Below are 20,428 nucleotides of genomic sequence, written 5' to 3' on the forward strand. Positions count from 1 at the left end.
AATGCTCATCTCAGCCCTGCGTTACAGGCTCCACAAGACGGGTGTCAGTGAGGCCGCTTGCCCAAGACGTTGCTGGGAACCAGTGGCTGGACTGGGATTGTAACCTGGCTTTCCAGTCTTGGTCCTGGGCCGGGCCCGGCTGGCGCCTGCCTGGGGTTGGTTGGGTGTCCCAGCCGAGCCGGGCTGGCGCCTGCCTCCATCCCACCGTGTTGCATCATCCTCACCCTGTTTGCAAATGGGCTGGTTTTGCTTATTGCAGCAATTCCAGAGGTGCCTCATTTGATGCCTTTTACCCATGGATTTTTTTTTCCAATGGTTTTCCAACCTTTCTCAGCTCTCTACTGTCTTCTGTGGCCTAAGATGTTGTGCAAAGGAAACATTGCGTGTTTTAGGACAAAGCATGATTACACAGGCAGCTGAAAGCACTCAAGGGTTTGGATGAGTGACCATGCCTTGCAGAAAGGCAATTTCCACATGGGAGGTAAAGCAACGGAGCAAATTCCTAAGCCTCGCCCTCCAACCCAGTTGCTYGCTTTCTTCCTAGTTGTGTCAGTGGTGCAAGCAACTGGTGCAGCAACTGGAGACCAGTCTGCCACCTGCCACAGTGGCAATTTGGAGGAAATGACACATGGAGAGTGTCACCACAGYGCTGTTGTGGGCGGGAGGCGGGCTGCGCTTCTCCAGGGGTGACAGTCCTTGCACATGCAAGTAGGCCAGGCTGCGTGGGAAGTGGTTGGGACGTAACTGCTGAGCTGAGCGCTGGGAGGAAAGGTTAATCATAGTCAAAGCACGGTGAAGTTTGCTCAGGTCGTGGCTTTTCTAAAGGCTTGACATTTCAAACAAGCAGCAGCCTATGTCTGGGGACACTGCTGACTCGGGCCGTTGGGAGTAGCGGGTCAGACAGTGCAGTTAATAATTACCGAAGCATGGTCAGCTCTGGGAGCTGTCCCGCTGCACCGATGAGCCGTTTCTTTGAAGTGTGCATCCTGCTGAGTCAGCACGCTGGCCCAGGAGGCCAGCTGAGCCATGCTAGGCATTGCAAGGTCCGGCCTAGCTCTGGGCAGTGCGCTCGGTTGGGTGGCGTTGAGCTTGTGGGGAATGCAGGGCCCGTCCAAAGGGCCGAGGAAAGCTGGGTTCACTGTTTGCTCCCAAAACGGAGGAGCTGGAAACTTTGAGGGRCAGCAAAAGGGCAGAAGGGAAAGGAAACTTGAGCTTTCTTGAAGAACTTTGCAAACTGCAAGTGATTGCACAGGGAAGCATCTTGTCCAGAAGCCATGGCCATTCACTGATCAACATGTGCTTATCTCTCTATAAGGCAAAAAAGTCCAGGTCATTTGCAGTGAGTTTATAGGCAGCAAGGCAGGTATGGCTGAGGTATGCACCGACCACAGTGAAGAAGCTTGGCTTTCCGTTTCATTTCATAAGGGAGATATGTTATTCATTCCCCTCTTGGTAGAAATGTGATCACCCAAAATACTGAGACGGAGAATTTGGAGCAGGACTTGAACCCACCTGGTCTATAGACTTTCTTAAGGCCCTTCCACTCCTGCTTCTTCTTAATTAACTGGACACTATCACACTTGGAAGGACTCAGGGCTGCTCTTTGCTTCTGGTGATGGGCAGGTTGGTGAAGGTGCCTGGGACCGCTTGGTGGGGAAGGCACTGCATCGCAGGACGGTGTAGGTTGGAAGGAGCTCTGGAGGCTGCTGGTTTAGCCCCTTGCTTAAAGTGGGACCAGCTGAGAGCAGGTTGTTCTGGACTTGTCTAGTGGTTTTTGCCATGGGGGAAAAAAAGTCTGCTTGCATAGGTGACATGTTCATGCCACTTCCTTGCATGCTAGGTAGGGTGATGGGAATTGAGGCACTTATAAAATGCTGAACACTAAGGTCAGCAGTCAAGAGTCTTTGGCTGCAGTTCCACTTTTGCCTGCGTCGCTCAGGGTGTGCAGAGGGTGGAGAGGTCTCTGTTCTCCCCGCCTCGCCACTTGCTTCGGGATAGTTTGGAGACTCATCAGATCCCTGTACCAGCTGATTCATCTCACCAACCCATCAAAATCCAGCAGAAAGAATAAGAGGGACTTGTTTTGCACTAGGGTGGTGAACTGAATGGGCTCAGGGAGAGATCTGAAGAGCCAGGAAAAATATTAGCAAAAAAAAAAAAAGTGAAAGATGGAAAAAACTGGGATTAAGCGCCTGCTTTTTGGCAACAAGGAGGCTAATGGCACCGGCAAGAGGTGTTCCTGTGAGCTCCCCTGGAAGGTGCGCGGTGCGAGGGGCTCAGGGGCTGGAGGGAGCGGGACGGGGTCTGCGGGACAGGGCCAGCAACGCTCAGCGCCCGCCACTGCCCTTCCTGGCTCGGGAAGATCTTTTTTCTGTTTTTGTTAAATCTTTATTCTCACTGTGGGTGTGTTTTCAAAAGGGGCTTGGGAACAATGCGGATTAACAAGCAGCTAGAGAATTAAAAGCAGGGCTTGAGCCTTCAAATGTGTGCACATTTCAGAGCGAGTGTTTGTGCCAAGATAAACTCCATCAGGAATAAACATTGTTTGACATGAAAGGCTAATTGCAGATTGGAGCTCCGCATGTAGGAGGAGGGAATTTTCACCAATTAAAGTGGAACTTTTCTGTTTTTCATAAAATTGCTGGATGAGAAGCAGCCAGGGCTCGGTGAGGTGTAGCGGGAGATGTTTGACAGCACAGTAAATGGCTTTGCAGAACCTGCTTTTAGCCAATTTTCTCTTTCCCCTGACAAGACCACAAGAAGAGCCGGGTCCGTTGTTGTCTTTATGATGGGTATAGCACTTGCAAGGGAAACCTCTGGACATTTTCCACTGGCCACTGAGCTCGTTTTGATGCCCAGGAACTCGTGCTGGAGGGAACAGCACAAGTGCAGATGGCAGAGGTGATATGGCCATGCTGAGGCTCTAAAACTTGTTATTTTCTTCCATACTAAGGAGTGTCTTCTGTTTCATTTAGGCAGGGGTTGCATTAGGCACTAGGTATTTTCACACTGACATCTGTAGAGCCATCAAACCTGAGGAGCTCCCACTTGAATGGGTGGTCACTGGGGGCTGGCCTTGGGAAGATCTGGCACAGAGGAATCTGTTGCATGCTCGAGCATGGAGACACTGCATAGGTGAAGAAACATCACGAGAGACAGCAACAGCAACATAYCCAAAGACCTGATAGGTCTGGATCATGGAAGGATGTTTGCAACCGTGGGTGACTGTGAGCCCATATGTTCTGGTGGCCGTGTGGTAGAAATTTCTGTTCAGCGTTGACTTTAAGCTGTTACAACCATAAGTTCTGTTTGTTTGGTAACCTTAGTATGTGGTAGGTGAATCATCTCTCAAAAATTGTAAACCAGGAGACACAGAGAAGAAAACCTTCCTGGCCTGCTGAGAGAAGTGCTCAGAATAAAAACCCAGCTTGGGCACATGGTGGCTTTCATCTGCAGAGCACATGCTGCTTTATTGCTTTTGGAGAAATTTCACAAGGATTTGCATTTCTGGACTGGCTCTGGATTATTCAAGGCCAGGCAGGAGTCAAAGGACAAATACTCCTCCCATATTTACATCATGTCTTTTGGTACATGCTCCTGGAGCCTTGCTGTGAGGGGAAAGACATAATTTAGTTCAGACATGGGCCTGAACACCATTTTGCCCTAACTAGGCTTCAGTTTTATGGTTTTGGTATAAAACGATGCAAAATGTGGCTTGGGCTGAATTTTGGAGATATTCAGTGTGCAAACCTCATGCAAACACTTTGTGCCTGCTTCTTGCCAAGCAAAACCATGGATTTGTCTCTGTCTCTACTTAACATGGCCACAGGGCTGCTAGTGTTGGGTCTTTCTCTCACATAAGCTGAGATCCTCCACTTAGCGGTTAAAGGAGGTTGACCCAGCCGGTGCAGCAGGCGAGGCAGAGCAGCGCGCACCAGCAGCGAGCAGCAGAAGGGAGGCCTCGGGTTTTAGTCACTGCCGTTTGCTCAGCAACCAGTTACAGCGGCAGCATGATCCCTGTCTGCAGTGCCGAGGCCTTGGAGGGGACCTTGGGGTCATCTCTCTCCTATTCCCTGCACTTTAATATTCCCTGCATCCTTGGAAGAGGCGGATGGGAGAGCTCAGATGAGGAAAGATGTGATTTTGCCAGAGACAGAGGGGCTCAGTGCAGTTCCAGCCTCTTCTGTTCCAATGCCCTGGGCTCTGGAAACAGTCACAAATTTTTAGAAGTCTTCTATGGCAAAGACTGGATGGACATGCTTTATATTCTGCACTCTGCTTTATATTCCGCACTCAGCTTTGTTATTCTTGGTCTTGGGACCAAGCCWGTGCCTTCCACATTTTTACTATGTCCCCTGTAATACCACTAAGAAGGGGATACTGAAAAGAGGTCTTAGGTCACCCCTGGCCATGTCCTGACTTGCAGTTTTGTTACTTTTTCTCAACAAAACAAACAGACAGTGAAGTTTGTTATAGATTTGAATTGTAAAACTCCATGATGAGTGAAATGTCGCTCAATGGATAGAAGTGCATCTGCATAGCTAAAGGTGCTAGGGGTTTCTGAAACAAGTTGGTCCAGTTTGGATGCACATGCTCTTGTTGGCAACCCTGAGTCTAGTGGAGCTGCAGCAAATTTGAATTTGACGTAGAAATGAGGTGGATGGTCATGAGGAGCAGGGTCGCATCAGCTTCAAGACTCGTGGCTCTTTGGTCTAATCGTGGTGGCACRTGTGGTCAGCATGGTATGATGGGACATGCAGAGTGCATTGACTTTGTTGCTTTGCAGCGGGTCATCCAACTCCAGCTCAGCTGCACCTGCAGCAGGGTAAGGGACCCTGTGTGGTCTGTAAATATGGCTTGGTTGATGAATGGTAATCCATTAACCCCGATAAATATTCTTGTCTCTGCACTGCCAGATGAAGCAATGTCCTTTGTGAACGGAACGTGTGCTGCATGTCAGCTTGACAGCAGGAGATGTCCCAGCTTGTGCCGAGCTGGGGCAGTGCACATGAGGCAGGGTTTGGGTCTGAACGATCTGTTTTATTTCAGTGGCCAGGTTGTTTTGCTACTGAGCCCATTGGAAGGGAGGGGGAATAAGTTAGCAAAGCTTTATAAACAAGCTCTTCACTTTGAAGCTAAACGCTACCAAGCGGGACTTGCTAAACGCTTAATGAGTTTGTATGTCTTCTAATGCAGTGGAGCCAGATGGACTATGTCGGTGTGCTTGCAAGCTGTCTTCTGCAGCACCGCTTGTCCTTCGGAGGAAACCCGTCTGCCTGCCTGCTTGGCAGGACTCAGCTGCCGCACATTTCTCTTCCTTCCACGTGCCGTGGCGACCTCCTTAAGCCATGACTTTGCGTCTGCCTTTATTCACATCTTGACAGATCTTCTCCAGAGTGGACTTGACTCAYGCTGGGTGTCAAGTGGGTTAGAGCTGTTAGGGGAAACTCAGGCTTTACTTTGAGTGAGCAAAAAAATGATGCAGATGATTATTTTGTAAAGGGAGTAAGATAAAACATCTGCTAGATTTTGACTGTATGGAGAGTTTTTATGACCTGCTACCTCCCAGAGCATGCAAGGCTGTTTTGGCTCCTGGGCTACCAGGGAATGGGGACCAAGTAAGGCTGGAAGACTCTTGAAGATGTGTGATGCGGTGTGTAAGTCAGCAGGGCTCTAGATGCCTACCTATACCCAGAGAAGCATTTCCAACCCTGGCACAAGATGAAAAATTACTTACTGTTTTGGAAGTAAGATGTGGCTGAACAGATGTTGGTGCCTCATCTTTTGCTGTCCAGTTCCTCATCTGAGCAAAGCTCAGTGCTTGCAGCATTAGTTGTTGGCATTCAACCCCTTCCCAGTAAAGCCGCCCAAGGGGGAGAAACGGAGGGAAATGAGGGAAGACACTTCCTACACGGACCAGGGCCGGATCTGAAGTCATCTCCTGGTCCTTGCTCCATCCAGACAGAGGAATTTGGGTCAGTGGGAAAACTGCATCACTAGGAACGACGTCCCTTCCTTTTGTCTCCCAGGAGATTAATTTTTAAAGGAACAAATAGACTAGACTGCGTGTACCTCACGGTATGCTTTTTAATGATGTTTTTCTGAAAGCTTTAACAATGAGCTGAATACCAGAGGGAATTTGGATCTGASTCTTGGAGTGATTACGTTTTCCCCTTTTGTTTCTTACCTCACTCCTGTTTTTGGTTCCCAGTTTGTTTTGCTCTATGACTCCCAGAAACCTATTCTCAGCTAATGGCAGGGTAGGGAGTTTGGCATCTTTTGGAGATGGCCTTGTTGGAAAGAAAGCGTGTCAAGCGTCTGGCCAGAGTCCACTCTGGCCTGAAGCTCTTTGATCACCTCCAGCATCTTGGTGCCRTGAACTCATTGCATTGTGCAGCCGCTCATTACGTTGGTGTGTTGGAACGCCAACCTGGTGTTCACAGGACCTTTAGGGTCACCATATAATGCCAGCCCCTACATCCCACTGTCCCATGGATGGATGTCTACCCAGCCCCAAGGACTGGTGTCATCCACCAACTGGGGCAACACAGCTGAAGCACATCTGATACCAGTCTCCTCCCTTGAGGGCTGGGCCGAAGCCCACCTAGATGTCATGAGGCAACTGTGAAGAAGGGTGCAGGATTTGCAAGGGATTTCTCTACGAAGGAAGCACTGCTTGCATTGAGCACACACAACACGGTGCAGCTGCAGGCCATGCAGAAGCACGTGCTGTCCTGCGTTGGCTTCCTCCCTGGTTTGCGGATGGCTTATCGAAGGCAGCCCCGGCCCTTCGGGAGCTTCTTCTCTGCCAACTCCAAGGATAGATGGGCTGAGAACGTTGACTCCTGCGAGCCTCAGCTGAGCGGGGCCAGGGAAATGAAAGCTCAACTTGGCCTCGGTGCCTCCATCTCCCTGCTCCATCTGCTCCCTCCTTGGAGATGCTCAGCCACTTCCTTCGGCTCACGTTAAAGGGGTGTGCTGCAAGAGAGAATTTTTAGCTAACAAGTGACTTCTGAAGGGCTGGGTATTTGCAGCAGGCATCCCTCGGAGAGCAGGCCTTGGCGGCAGAGCACGAGCGGGCCGTTGTGGCCGGGCTCCCAGCAGAGATCAGCCCGGAGACATTCAACGACCTCGTTCCGCGCAGCTCCGTGCTCATCTTCAGCTGTTCTGGCGGCCGCAGGCCGGGTGCCGAGCGGGACGTTGCCGGCCGCGCCGCCGGGCCCGGCGTCCGCCTGAGGCGCCGCCGCACAAAGGCCACGTTGTTCTCCCGCCGCAGCCCCGCTCGGCCCTGCCCGCAGCGTGGCCTCGGTGGCCGGCGGGCTGCCTCGTCCCACCGAGAGCCACCTCCACAACGAGCCCCTTCCACCCCAACTTCCACTTAGGCTCGCAGCACCTTGACGCTCCACTGAGTCTGAACCTGGTTCACGTCCAGCTCCTACGGCGTGCTGGAGTGGAGCCCAAGCCAGCTCCGAGCTGGATCGAATGCACGTTTCCCTTGAGAGGAGGCTGCAGCGGGACTGGATCGCRCTGCGCTGCTGATAAGGGTGCATGTGTCTTGTGGGGGCTTGCGCTTGTGTGCCGAAGGGTATCGGCACGGTTATCACAYGGAGCATTTCTGAGGTGTGGCAGGGCTAGGAATTAATGATCCCATCCAAAACCCAGGGAAATCAGAAACAAGATTCCCCTTTTCTTTTGCATGGGCTTTGATTTGAGTCTCAGCTTCTCCAGCGTCTGAGGAGCTGTTAACCTAATGTGAACACGATGGCTGATTAAACCCAGCGCATTCCCCACTGAGGAAGGGGGATGTCTGCCGTCAGCATCAGCAGCAATGCAGGAAAGCTCAGAGACACCTGAATACCATGTTAAGCACATTTCCAAAAATGCATTCCTTTAGCTCCTGTACTGTTCAGCGCAGGTTTGGAGGCTCCAGCTCCATGACTGTCGGGGCAGGCTTGGTGCTAAGTGCTGCAGGAAATCAGATTTCTTCTGCGCTGTGATTTCTCACCATTGCTGTCTTCTGGCCTCTCTCTGATATGCGGTAAAAAGAAAACTTGGGGCGATACAAGAGCCTTCCTCTCTGCAGTTCCGCTGTGCTGGCACCGTTCCCTCCTGCTCCCACGTCCTTCTTCCCGCCAGAGAAAATACGAGGGCAGTTGTGAAACCCACTCCTGGGAGGTTATTTCGGTGCAAATCTCTAAGCATCCCTGAAAAACACGGAGCCTGGGYTGGGCCTTGGCCGCTTCCTCATGCTGGAGCCGGGGAGGAAGGCTCCTCGCAGCTCCGCGCCTCCGAGCGCTGGATCTCCACCAGCCTCCCAGGCTGCCGGGAGGGCTGGCTGGGATGCGGAGACAAAAGCGTGCTCTGGAAGTGCGGCTGTTATTCTTACTAATTTTAACTCGATGTTATTACCGAGAACTATTTTTATGCATTGCTTGTGGTGAGTTGTTTCTGCACGGTAGAGCAATTTGCCATGGGAATCTTGTTTGTTGTTTGCCGGGTCTAGTTGAGCGCTATCTGCCCCTGCAACCTGCAATGTGCAGCCGCTTCCCGTCGTCGCGCCGCTCACACCGGATTTGCTTTGATACCCCCCCAGGTGAGCGTGYGTTTTGGGCCAGGGATTGATACTGCTCATTTGCATGCAAATCTCTGGGTTATTAAGATCAGAATCTGGCCCTTTAAATTTAATACCTGCTTTATGCTTTTATTTCCTTGTTTCTTAAAGCAATTTCCAAAAATAACAAACTTCAAACATGATGGGGCCATCAAGCATTTTACTGCCTTGGCTGAAGTCGAAGGAACATTTCTGAAAGTATATTATCCAATTTAACGAGCCTTTCCCATTCTGGCATTTCTCCCACCCCTCACCCCCTTTTGTAGTTGTTTTGGACGGCGCCTTGGAGCGCTGCCATCTAATCCTATTAGAAGGACTTTCATTACACTGCGCGCTGTGTTTATAACCAAGAAAATTAGCTAGAGAGGGGTCTGCTCCTTCTCCCTCTCTCTTTTTCATTTCATATTGTGYTGCGACAGGATCCGAGTGAGTCCCAAAAGGTTCCCGCTAGGCCTCCGCTTTTCTTTTTTCACTTGGGTCRGAATTTATTAAGCCCTACTTCAGGGTAAATTGGGTTCTTGAGAACTTATAATTAATTTGGAAGGGTCAGTTCTTCCCAGGCTGGAGAGGGCTTCTTTGTGTGGTCCCTTTTGAAAGGCAGAGGCTGGAGAGGCTGTTCTGCAACAGGGATTTTCTTTTAATAGGGACCTGGCTATTTTCTGAAACCCCCACGGCTGCTGGAGGCTGTTACGGAGYGGGTCTCAATGGGCTTGCAGAGCTCTTGGTCTGGGTGCAAGCAGTGCAGCTTGGCCGCTGGGCCCCCGTGTTTCCCAGCGAGCTGGTGACACAGCCTGGGCAGGGGGTCACTGGGTCCCCAGGAGACGAGCCGTGCCGCAAAGGTCACCGCACTCTTATTTATAGAGAGATCTGTCAGCGGGTGGCGACACGTGCAGGGCGGACGGCTGGAGGGTCTGACTGCCRGCCGCGGGCGCTGCTGGCTCGAGGTGCCCACGTTGGTCCCTGCTCCATGCTGCTGGTCACACTGCCTGGGYCAGGGGGACGATCCCCACAGGTCACCTCTGGGGAAACGCTTAAGACTGCAGAACCACGTCTTGCAGCGGCTAAAACATAGTGCCATCGAGATACGTGGGGGCATGAGGGTGGAATGAGYCCAGGGTCAGGGAGATCTTTGTCTGGTGACACTTCCCTGGAGAGCCTGGGTCTACTGGGCTGCTCTGCCTGCCCGTTTATGGCTCATCCATGTGGGAACAGGGAGCTTTTTCCTGCATCACAGAGTCRCTCCTTCCTCGTGGTGCCTGGGAAGTTGGGAGCTGCTGTGTGTGCAGGGAGAGCAGCCCACGTGCAGGCGGCAGCTGAGACTCTGAGGGAGGGTGAGGAGCAGTCCTGATCACGGCGCGCTGTCAGAGCTGAGGACTGTCGTGTGGCAGCGACTGAGGATTTAGCGTGGGATTGTGTGAGGAGACAGCAGTTGTTCCTATTTGCAAGAGAACCAAGCAGATCCAAGCAGTCTCCCCCATCTTTGCTTTGCAGTTTTGTTGTCTGTGAAATGGAGCCTCCAGCATTGATGCAACTGGACCTTCATCCTCCTTCTCATGTGAAAAGGCCATCTGTGCCCCAGCAGCTTAAGAGTGCAGGATCACGTGCTTGTTGGACATGGAGATGCTCCCCAGCCCTCACAATCTCACCATTCAGTGTTCTGCAGATCTCCTCCTGCTATGGCTTGATGGCCATCAGTCTGTTTCAGAGTGTTGGCTCTTCCTTTCTCATCCATCCATCCATCCATCCCTCCCTCCCTCCCTCCCTCCTGCAATTCTCTGAGCCCTAAACTCCAAAGAGGAAGCCTTGCTTGGTCAAGGCCTAGCACCTCCTGCTCTGCATTTCTAGTTTGCTTCTCCTTGGAGCTTGCAGGCACATTTGTGTTTACTGCACTGCTTTTCTTGAAAGTGTGCCTTTCCTGTAGAAACAAGCTAAAGAAACCGTGAAAAGAAGAAGGTGGAGGGCAGGGAGCAAAGTGAGTGCTGAATTGATCTTACAGCAATTAAAGTTTCTTTAAAAAGACAGAGAGACAGACAGTAGCTTTCTCCAGAAGCAGATAGAAAGGAGACATGAGGTCATGCTCCTGCCTGGATATCACCCAGCAGAGCCGGGGATGTAATTTAACCTGATGTAGCTTTGTGGGCCTCCGTGAGCTTTCTGAATGCAGTTTAAAGAACATCATAGTAGTGGTGAGACATTAATCAGGGAGAGCTGTCCCTTCCCACGACTGTGGTGGCTTTCCTTTTTTTAACTTCTGAACCATGCCAATCGCTCTTGTTAGGGCTTGGACCTTGTCCTTTTAAGTGTTGCCATTTCTCTGGTTTTCATTTCTTGATGACGTCCAGGTCCCATCRCTTGAATATCGTGAGCTGCTTGCTAGTATGTGTTGTTTATAGCATTGCCATTTAATTAATAAGGCTTGTTAGTTCAGCTCTGGGTACGTCCTGTTACCGGTGGCTTAGGGAAGAGCAAGGCAATGAATAAAATCACACTCAGCATTGTAAGAAAAAGCCTCGTGGCAAATGGGGAAGGGTAAGAAACTGTGGCTTTCCAGGGGGTGGAGAACAATGGTGGATAATTGTGGTGCCTAAAAACACAGCGTCATAACTCACGCTGTTGAGCTCTTCGTAGACAAAAGGTGGGCACAAGTGCTCTGAATCCATGAGTGCTCTTGGCCAGCTCATKTTTAGGAAGAGCATCACTGGAGATGTCGTTATACAGGCTGCAAGGGCAACCAGAACAAGGTGCTGCAGGCCAAGGTCCTTTCCTAGGACACATAGGGACCCCACAGAGGGGAATAAAAGCAAAAAGGCACTAAGCCTCACTATGATTGGGKGTAGTGCTCGCTGCCACCAGCAAGGAACAAAGCATTAACGGGCTTATTTATGAATTCTTTTGTTAATTAAGTGTATAACGGGTCTGCCTTTCTGCTGAGACCACTTCCACAGCTGGAATCTGTCCCTGATTTGCTCTGTGCTCTGTTTTTTCTCTAGTCAGCACATGTTCATTAAACAATCCTGACCTTCGTGTTTCTTCTCTCTCTCTCTCTCTCTCCCTCTTCCCAGCATGGGTTGGTGCCTTGGCCATGGGGATGATCTTTTTCTGCTCTCCCATCGTGAGCATCTTCACAGACCGGATCGGCTGCAGGACAACAGCAGCCATGGGAGCTGCCATTGCTTTCATCGGACTCCTCTGCAGTTCGTTCACCAAGTAAGGCTGCCAGTTGCCGGGCTGGGAGGTCACACTGCCCTTGGCAAGTGGCTCTTTTTGCTTGTTCTCCCCAAATCTCCTGCTGAAAAACACATTGTTGCTGCCTTTTGGTGCAGATCAGGTGTTTTCAATCTAGCTGAGAGGTCTCCTGGCATCACTGCAGCGCATGTACAGCCCTCATGCACACAGCATGTCTCAGTCCAAATTGAGTCTTGAGCTGCTCTTTTGTCCTTGAATAACAAGGGGATTCATTTTACCTGAATGAGGAACTTGGCTTTATGCAGTTTTGGTTTTGGGGAGTTCTTCTGCTCATGTGCTCTTAAGTTTCCACCTCCATCATTTGATCTTGAAGACAGGGAKCAAGAAGTTGCCATGCCACTCGCTGGCTACTGCAAAGAGACACTTGTGGAAAAATTGTTATCTTTTGCRAACAACTTTAACTTTGGTACTGAAAGTAAAATACAATTTGAGGTGATATTTGACTGGTTACACCTGGCCAGAGTTAATGGTGCTCACTCAGGTGCAATGTGCTGAAGGAAGGCCAAAAGTTTCTGYATGCAGGAGCTTGGAAATCAGGAGCGTAGACGGGGGTTGGAGTASTCTCTGCTGTTCCCAGGCTGGGCCTGGCTTCAAAGCCAGCTGTTCCTGACACAACGCAGAATGACTGCTGCTCCGTATTTTCCATGGCTAGTCCCGTCCCCCTACGTTTCCATTGGCAACCTGTCACCAAGGCACATTTTGATGGTAGGTCTACCTGATTTGGTGTGATTGGTAGTTTTTCAGTTTTTCCAGCCCAGCACATTTGCGTCGGTAGGGAAGCAAAAGAGGTGACCCTGGTGTCCTCATCCTATGTGGCTCTCCTTAGATGTAGGCTCAAGAGCTCCATACTTGGGCACTGTGGAGACATCCTCCAAAATATCATTTGCCCAAGCTTGCCTAAATAGAAACATTGCTAGTAGCTGGATTTCAGTTGAAATCAATATTGTTTTAATTAAAATGCTCCCAGAGGTTTTTTTTTTTTTTCAAGCAAACACGCACACTTGTTCCAGAAAGGACGACCCGGCTGTGCCGTGCCCGGAGCCGCCTCCGTGCCAGGCTGGCTGCTGGCGCCGGCGAGGCCGGCCTCCGGCCATGGTTGAGGAGGCCTTCAAACRCTTCATGCTGGGAGAGGAGATGTCTCTGGGGAGTTTTATGTCGTGCWGAAAGCATGGGCCATCAGCTGCTCGGCCGCATGATGGTCGGCCTCCATTGCAGGCTTCTAATGAGAACCAGCTCAGCGCAAGGGGGACTTTTACCCTGAAGACTGGCGCTTGATGAAACCCTCGAGCTTGTCCCAGCCCTTGGGTTCCTGCAGAGATGTGCGTGTGTGCRCTGTTCCCAGAGCAGCAGGAGGGTCCGGCGGGCCAGAGCGTGCCAAGAGCTGTCTCCATGGGGCTGCGGGAGGCCCCGCTGYTACGGTGCGAGGGTGGAGGCTGCTCTGGAGGCTCTGCTATGTGATGTGGCTCCTGGCTGCTCCCCGCCGAGGAGCTCCTGGCAYGGAGGAGCGTGACGCAGGAAGAGCTTTAGCAACCCTGAATGAACACAGCAGTGTCACCAAGCCTCATAATAATTATAAATACCCCCTTGCTCCCCAGTCCCAGGGGCAGGGGACACCCGTGTCCCAGCAAAGTCCCTCACTGACCAAGGACAGAGATGGAGGAGCCATTTCAGCAGAAAGCTCATGTGACTTTGCCCTAGTTTGGGCATGTTGGGAAACTCCAACCCTCTCCTTCAACAGCATGAACAGCTGCCTGGAAGAAAGCAACCTTCTCTCTAACTCCACAAATGATGGCCCTTTGTATTCAGAAAGATAACAGTAATTGGAGAAAGTCTGCTCAATCCTGTGGGAAAGTGCCCCTGAACCCTTGATAGCAAGCAGGATCAAACGCTCGGAGCAATTCCCCACTAATCTTTCTTTCCCTCTAATCAACAAAACTTTGACTCTTTTTTCCCCCTATTGTAAAGTGTTCGTGCGAAGGAGAAGCACTCTAGAGACCACAGCGCTGCCAGTGGATTGTTGTGTTGGGCTTACAAAAAAAAAAAAAAAAAAAGGCACGCAGAGAAAAATATAATTTCCAGGAGAACGTCAGAGCTGAAATCCGTATTTCCTGCTCTCTTACTCCTAGCTGAAACTCCTTTGGCTGCCTTTTAAGGGAGGAATGAAACCCCTTTGCAGCTGTATTGCAGGAAGGGAAGGGAGGATTTTCCACTGAGCTGCCTTGGCCAAAGCTGAGCAGGATCGGAGGACAAGCAGCGGGGCTGCTCTGTCTGCATCAAGGAGCCCAGGCCCCAGATTTAGAGCTAGCGACTCCCACTTGCCCACAGCAACCAGGAGGCCTTTTTAGCTTGTTGTTGCAGACTCTACAGAGCCTCAGATGGAGATCATGTATGCAGAGGAGGCACTGCAGCAAGCCACAGGTTGGCCCAAATGCATGGAACCTGGAGGCATCAAAAAGCCAAGGCTAACTCCGTTGAAGAAGTCCTAAAGATCATGCAGCACATTGACCCTAACCCCAATCCTTCATCGGTCCAAGCTTGAGGTGGCTCTTGTCACCCCTCCTGGCACTACTTGCTCCTTGCCTGGCCAAGCTCGCTCAGGGGACACTTGGTCTCGGCAGCCTATTTCTGTGGCAGCGTGAGCCTCCTACTCCCAAAATGCTGGGCGTTCCATATGGAAAACACTAAATAAACAAGCCATGCCGGAAAACAGAGACCAGCAGGAGAAGCTGGGGATTTCTGGATTTGTTGCAGCTGGGAAGCTGGCACGCAGCTTGGCAGCAAGAGGAGCAAAGTGGCTTATCCTTCCTTTCCAGCCTTTGCTAGGCGCCTTTCAGCGCGCGTTGGTGCACTGCTAACCAGCCAGGGCTGCTGCTGGSCGAGTGAGTGTCCGCTGGGTTCACGCTCCCCTTTCCTGCCAGTTTGGAGTGGGACGTTGTAGTGTGAAGGYGGAGAAGGTCAGAAGTGGAAATGTTGGCTAGTTTGGTAGACTTGTCCATGACGTCTCCCAGACACCCCAAACCCTCCCCTGGCCTCTCTGAGGGCTTTTATGAGTTTTGTGGTGGGGAATAATTAGCTCTTCTTCTGTTTCATCTTCCCTAGCCCTATTTCTCCTTCTTCCCTGGGATGTCACCGTGTATCAGCTGTGTCCTCTGAGCCGTTGAGGGGCTCCTGGAGCAGCTGGTGAGCTCTTCTCGCCTCTGCCAGGACAGAGTAGCCCCAGAGATAGTGAAACACGAGCTCCCACCACAGATCTGGCTGTAGGGGGGTCACAGAGCCCCCCAGACATCTCACCTCCCACTTTGCTTCCCACCACACCAAGTTTCCTACATGGCCCTACAGCAGCAGGGACCTCTCCTCAGCTCTCGTGCTCTGCAGCAGTTACTGCTCCGGCCTCCTTTCATCTCTCCGTGTTAATAACGCACAGGATTTCTCGCCAGGCCAGCTGGCTCTTGCTTCCTGCACCTCCTTCACCCTTGCTCCTCACCACACACTCGGCCTTTCCTTACCGCGTATGAGACTTTGGCACGTGGCTGAACTTCACCATTCCCCCTCGGGGTTCTTGAGCTGCCCTTCCCGTCTTGGTGCCATGCTAARGATGTCCCGCCGTGGGAAAGACCCCAGAGGCTCGGTCGGTGGGGTTGAGCAGGAGCTGCTTCAGGCGAGCTGGGAGCAAGAGGCAGCCGTTGGACGGCGGCCTCATTATCCCCCGGAGACGCCGCCACGCTTCCCATCAGGTCACAGCGAGCAGCTGGCTCATTCCCAACCAACGGGATCGAAAACCCCGGCTAAGATAAAGGACTGAACCAAGCCCCCACTTTTGTGGCATCTTGCAGGAAGGTCTTAATGCCAGCGTGGGGCAGATGGGACCTGTGGCATTTGCCTCTCCTTATCCAAAATGTAAGATTAGCCTCAGTCCTGAAAGCTGGTGTGATTTAACTGGGATCACCGGGACTGGTGCGTGGGTGGTCAGGATCCCTGCAGTGTCCACAGCCCCCAGTAAGTGGGTCAGTGCCTGGCGCCCGTGATGTCCCTGTCCCCTTCGGGGCTCTGCCAGGGACTGCTGTGTGAGCAGCCTGTGCAATCCCACTCCTCACTTCTAGCAGAGCGTTTTTCTGATGGAGCTGAGTCCTGGACTAGCTAGGAATTGCCTTTTGTGGCAGCCCTTCCTCCTCGAGCAGTTTCGTACGATGATCACGTTCGGCTTGCTGCTCAGCTGGCTAAAGAGACGAGCTCGTAATGGAATAAATGATGCTCTCATAAGCATTTTCTCAGCTTCTCTCTTGCTCTGGGGAAGGTGTTTAGTCTTTCATGCAAGCAACTCTGAGTTCTGGAATTAGCAGCATCTTCAGGTCAGTTRATAGCCTAGGTGTTTCCATCGTGCTCTCCTCCCACACAGCGTTTTGGTGGCAAAGCTTGCAGCTGAATGTGTTGTGCAAAGGCAGGCAAAAATCCTTCTTCTGCAGAGAAACCTGCTGGAACTCAAGAGGTTATTTGCACTWTCTAACTTTAGGCTCCTTTCTTAGCTGCTGCTGCTGGGAAAAGCTGGTCAACAGCAGAGAAATGGCTCCTTCCAAAGGGGCTCAAGTGCTTTAACACATGCTCTGCAGAGCAGCCATTTCACTCCCACCTCAAATGCGGTCACTTCTGTAAGGTAAAAATGAAACCTATTAAACATCTAAAGGAAACTGCTGAAGTTGCTCTGAGATGAAGAACATAATTAACCAGTCTGGAATTTGGACGGAAACGCTATATTCTCGTCCTAAGTGCCTAATAATCAGGGAGGTTGATGCCTTCTGCATTTAAACACTGGCTGTAGAGTGTTTCCAATTAGTTGTTTCAGTGGAAAAAAAATGGATTTCTAGCTAAAAATAATACACCCTTCCTGCCTTAGTTGTTAAGCTTTTTTTTACTGTGATTTAAAAACTGCTCGAGTTGGGTAACGTTCCCAAGGAGCATAGCTGGCTGCCGCCTTCTGCACGCCGCACTGCAGAAAGCTCTCCCGGCTAGACTCCATTTTCTCTGAGATTTAACATGCCAGCTGTGAAATGAGGATAATCCTTGCTTTGTCTGGGGAATAAGCTCCTCAAGACCGGGCTGTCTGTGCAGTGCTCATGGCATGCGAGCCCTCGGGCCTGACGCGCGGCTCGGCGGGACTGCATGCGAAAGTSTGTTTGCCCCCCGTGTAACACAGCTCCGTGCCTCTGTTTTCTCTGCTAGGTCCCTCGAAGTCCGTTATTTCACGTACGGGATCCTCTTCGGCTGCGGCAGCTCCTTCGCCTTCCAGCCCTCGTTGGTTATCCTGGGTCATTACTTCAAACGCCGCCTCGGCTTGGCCAACGGCATCGTGGCCGGTGGCAGCTGCCTCTTCTCCGTCTCCCTCCCCTTCTTCTTGAAGACAATTGGGAAGGCCATTGGGCTGGCGCACACTTTCCAAGTACTCAGTGCCTTTATGTTCATCCAGATATTCTTGTCCCTGACCTATCGGCCCATCTTGCCACCTTCTTGTGACTCTCAGCACGATGGGCCAGATAAGGTGGTCAGCCGGAGCGTGCAGCAGCAGTGCTGGTCTCAGATGCGCAAGTATTTCAACCTGAGGGTTTTCCGGAGAAAGACCTATCGGATTTGGGCCTTTGGGATTGCTACTGCTGTGCTGGGATACCTTGTACCCTACCTGCACCTGGTAAGAGCACCGTCAGGGCTGGGAGGGAGGGGGGTGCCTGTGCCCCGAGTGACAGGGCTACTTGTGAGCAGAAAAGAGAGCGTGATGAGCAGGTAGGAAGCTGCAGGAGGACAGGAGGAAAGAACCGGTGGGGACAGAGCAGCCAAAAGCCTTGAAATTAAGACAATGCTCTAGGCATTCTTGTAAACAGGAATAGTGATGGGGGAGATGGCTTTTGAATGTTCATGCAAAGCACCACGCTGATTGCTACCTTCAAACCACCTCTGCATCAAGTGGCTGTTGAGCAATTGCTCTCCACTGCTGGACTCATATGACTCCATGGACAAGGTGGCGGCATTTCTGTCACACTCAACTGCCAGGGAAGGATCAGTAATGAGAGAGAAGAGACAAAGAGTTGTTGGTCTTTGGGATTGCAATGTGTGGATGAGGTGAGCTCATGTCAGCTTGGTGGGAGCATGAGCATCGTAGCCATCCTGAAGAGCAGTGAGTCCTCTGACAGAAGTCCACACACGTGCTCAGCATTTACAAGTGTGTGCTCCTTCCAAAACAATCTTTGCTTAAGGTCATTCCAGCTCATCCATTTGTGGTGTACGAGATGAAGTAGCATAGGGAGGATTAACGGCCTTATTTCTTTTCCTTCATCCTAGATAAAATATGTGGAGAAGGAATTTAAGGAAAACAAAAATGACTGGATTCTCTTGGTTTGCCTTGGAGCCACTTCAGGGCTTGGTCGCTTGGTTTCAGGCCGGATTGGTGACTGCATTCCTGGACTAAAAAAGATTTATTTGCAAGTAAGTTCTTCTTGATCCTTCATGTAGCTCCATGCTAAGTACTGTAGATCAGCTATTTGGGGTACTCATCTTAGGAACTGCTGATGACAGATCTTTTCCTACCACTAGCTAACACCCTCATATCCCGTGGGGGAACAACATGTCTTACAGGAGGACACASAGAGGAACAGAAAGTTACACGCTTGACCTCAAGTCGGAGGTGACAATATCAATTYAGCAATAGCGGCCTCCAGTCCTGACTCTTTCCTTAACTGCTAGACACCCTGTCACCTTCTTTTGGTTTTGATAAACAGGCTGCTGAAATCTAGCAGATAATCCACAAGATAATCTTTCTTAAGGCTTCTTAACAGGTCCTTCTTAAAGGACTTCTCTGAGACAAGAGCAGAGGGTTGATGGCAGTGTTGCTGGGCTTAGAGAACACGGTCATGTTGTTGATCTGTTCAGTATTGCCATCATTTAAAGCATGGTTTTGGTCTTGAACTGCTAAAGCTGCTCTTGTAACTGCCTGGCTCTTTCCCTGGGGAAGAAGAGACCTTAGAAGCCCTTGATCAGGAAAGAGAAACTCAGCAGCATTAAAGCCTTTCTCTAGTTCAGATGAAGAAATGCTAGTCCTGCTGTTAATTGAAATCAAAGAGTTTCTTTGGGTTTGGAATTTGCAATTCCAAGAAGCAGGATGCATAAAGCAAAGTCCTGTGGTCCTGGCAGAGATCCAAAGGGGTGAAAAGATGACCAGGGGCAATGGGTAGTAATGTCCTCCTTCAGATGTCATCTCTGGGACGCAGGCCTCTGTGCTGTGAGATGTTCCCAACTCCAGGGTTGTGCTCAAAGGCTAAGATGTCCTTGAATGATCTCATCTTTGTTCCCACAAACTTCTCAGTTGTTCGAGGTGTGTTCTTGATGGATCTTCTGTTCCTGGATCTTGGAGCATCACCTGTGTAAACAAGCAGCTTTGGCTTTGCAGCTCCTGTTCAAGATGCTTGAGCTTAGTTTAGTGACCGGATGTTTTGAATAAAAATCTGTTCTAATTTAAGCACTATAAAAAATCCACCTCCTACTGATCAAATGTTGGGATTAAATAGTGCTCTTCACTGTGCTTAAGGTCTTCAGTCCTTAGGAACTTTCAAACTTCAGCTTAGGAACTTTTCACAACAGGACAAAAGTGAAGGGCATGAAGGAGAGTGGCAGGGAGGGCCAGGAAGGCATGGCTGGAAGGGGAGCAGGAGAAAGAACCAGACAGCAAATGAGCCACCCAAGTCACAGCAATGCCCAGAGCAGCCACACGTCTCTCCATGATGCCTGGTAGGGGCCTGAGCATCAGCTGAGGACCTGCAGCTACACGGTTGAGGACTTGTTTCTCCTGAAGTATTTGTGCTACCTGCCCAAGAACCTCACCTTCTCCTTTTAAGATGAAACACCCTCAAGTCACTACAAGGAAAGTGCAGAACAGCTTCCTCTTAGTCCTCCTCAATAGTCCTGCAGCCTTTGGAAACCCTGAGCTCCTCCTCCTCTGCAGACCACCTAAAGACCATTTCTGCTTTTGTCTCTCCAGGTTGCGTCCTTTATGCTGTTGGGCCTCATGTGCATGATGATCCCCCAGTGCCGAGGCTTCGAGGGCGTCATCGTTATCTGCCTCTTCCTTGGCCTCTGCGATGGGTTCTTCACCACCATCATGGCCCCCATAGCCTTCGAGCTGGTGGGGCCCATGCAGGCGTCCCAGGCCATAGGGTACCTCATGGGCCTCATGGCCGTGCCCATGACTGCTGGTCCGCCAATAGCAGGTGGGTAGAGCCTTTGGACCCAGCTGTGGGGAGGGAGCAGACGCTAGCAGATGCTTTTGCCTGGGCACATATTTTGGCGAGGGAGCAGCGAGAGAGGCCCAGAAGCAGTATGAGCACAGGAGCTCATTTCCCAGAAAGATAAGCTAAAAATCAGGAGGCAATGATTCATTCCCAAGATGGTATGGAATGGCATGCAAGGAATTTCTTGAGCAGAGGAGCAAATGCAGTGTGGACTGTACAGACAAAAAAAACATACTGAATAGATAGAAGTATTACTTGCAGTAACATGCAAAAAGATTCGTGTTTTTTGGAACTCCTGTAT

General features: G+C 50.9%; 1 protein-coding gene across 1 annotated transcript in view; it reads left to right on the top strand.

Moving 5' to 3' along the window:
• SLC16A2 (solute carrier family 16 member 2) overlaps positions 1-20,428 on the top strand; it is a 40,455-nt gene that overhangs the window by 17,834 nt on the left and 2,193 nt on the right. Inside the window, exons 2-5 of the mRNA XM_026039054.1 lie at positions 11,674-11,818; positions 17,075-17,537; positions 18,185-18,328; positions 19,878-20,106. Coding sequence (XP_025894839.1) covers positions 11,674-11,818; positions 17,075-17,537; positions 18,185-18,328; positions 19,878-20,106 — 981 coding nt within the window. The remainder of the gene's footprint in view (positions 1-11,673; positions 11,819-17,074; positions 17,538-18,184; positions 18,329-19,877; positions 20,107-20,428) is intronic.

Source organism: Nothoprocta perdicaria, unplaced genomic scaffold (assembly GCF_003342845.1).
Source record: "Nothoprocta perdicaria isolate Ctin4 unplaced genomic scaffold, notPer1 scaffold_22, whole genome shotgun sequence".
Classification (NCBI taxonomy): domain Eukaryota; kingdom Metazoa; phylum Chordata; class Aves; order Tinamiformes; family Tinamidae; genus Nothoprocta; species Nothoprocta perdicaria.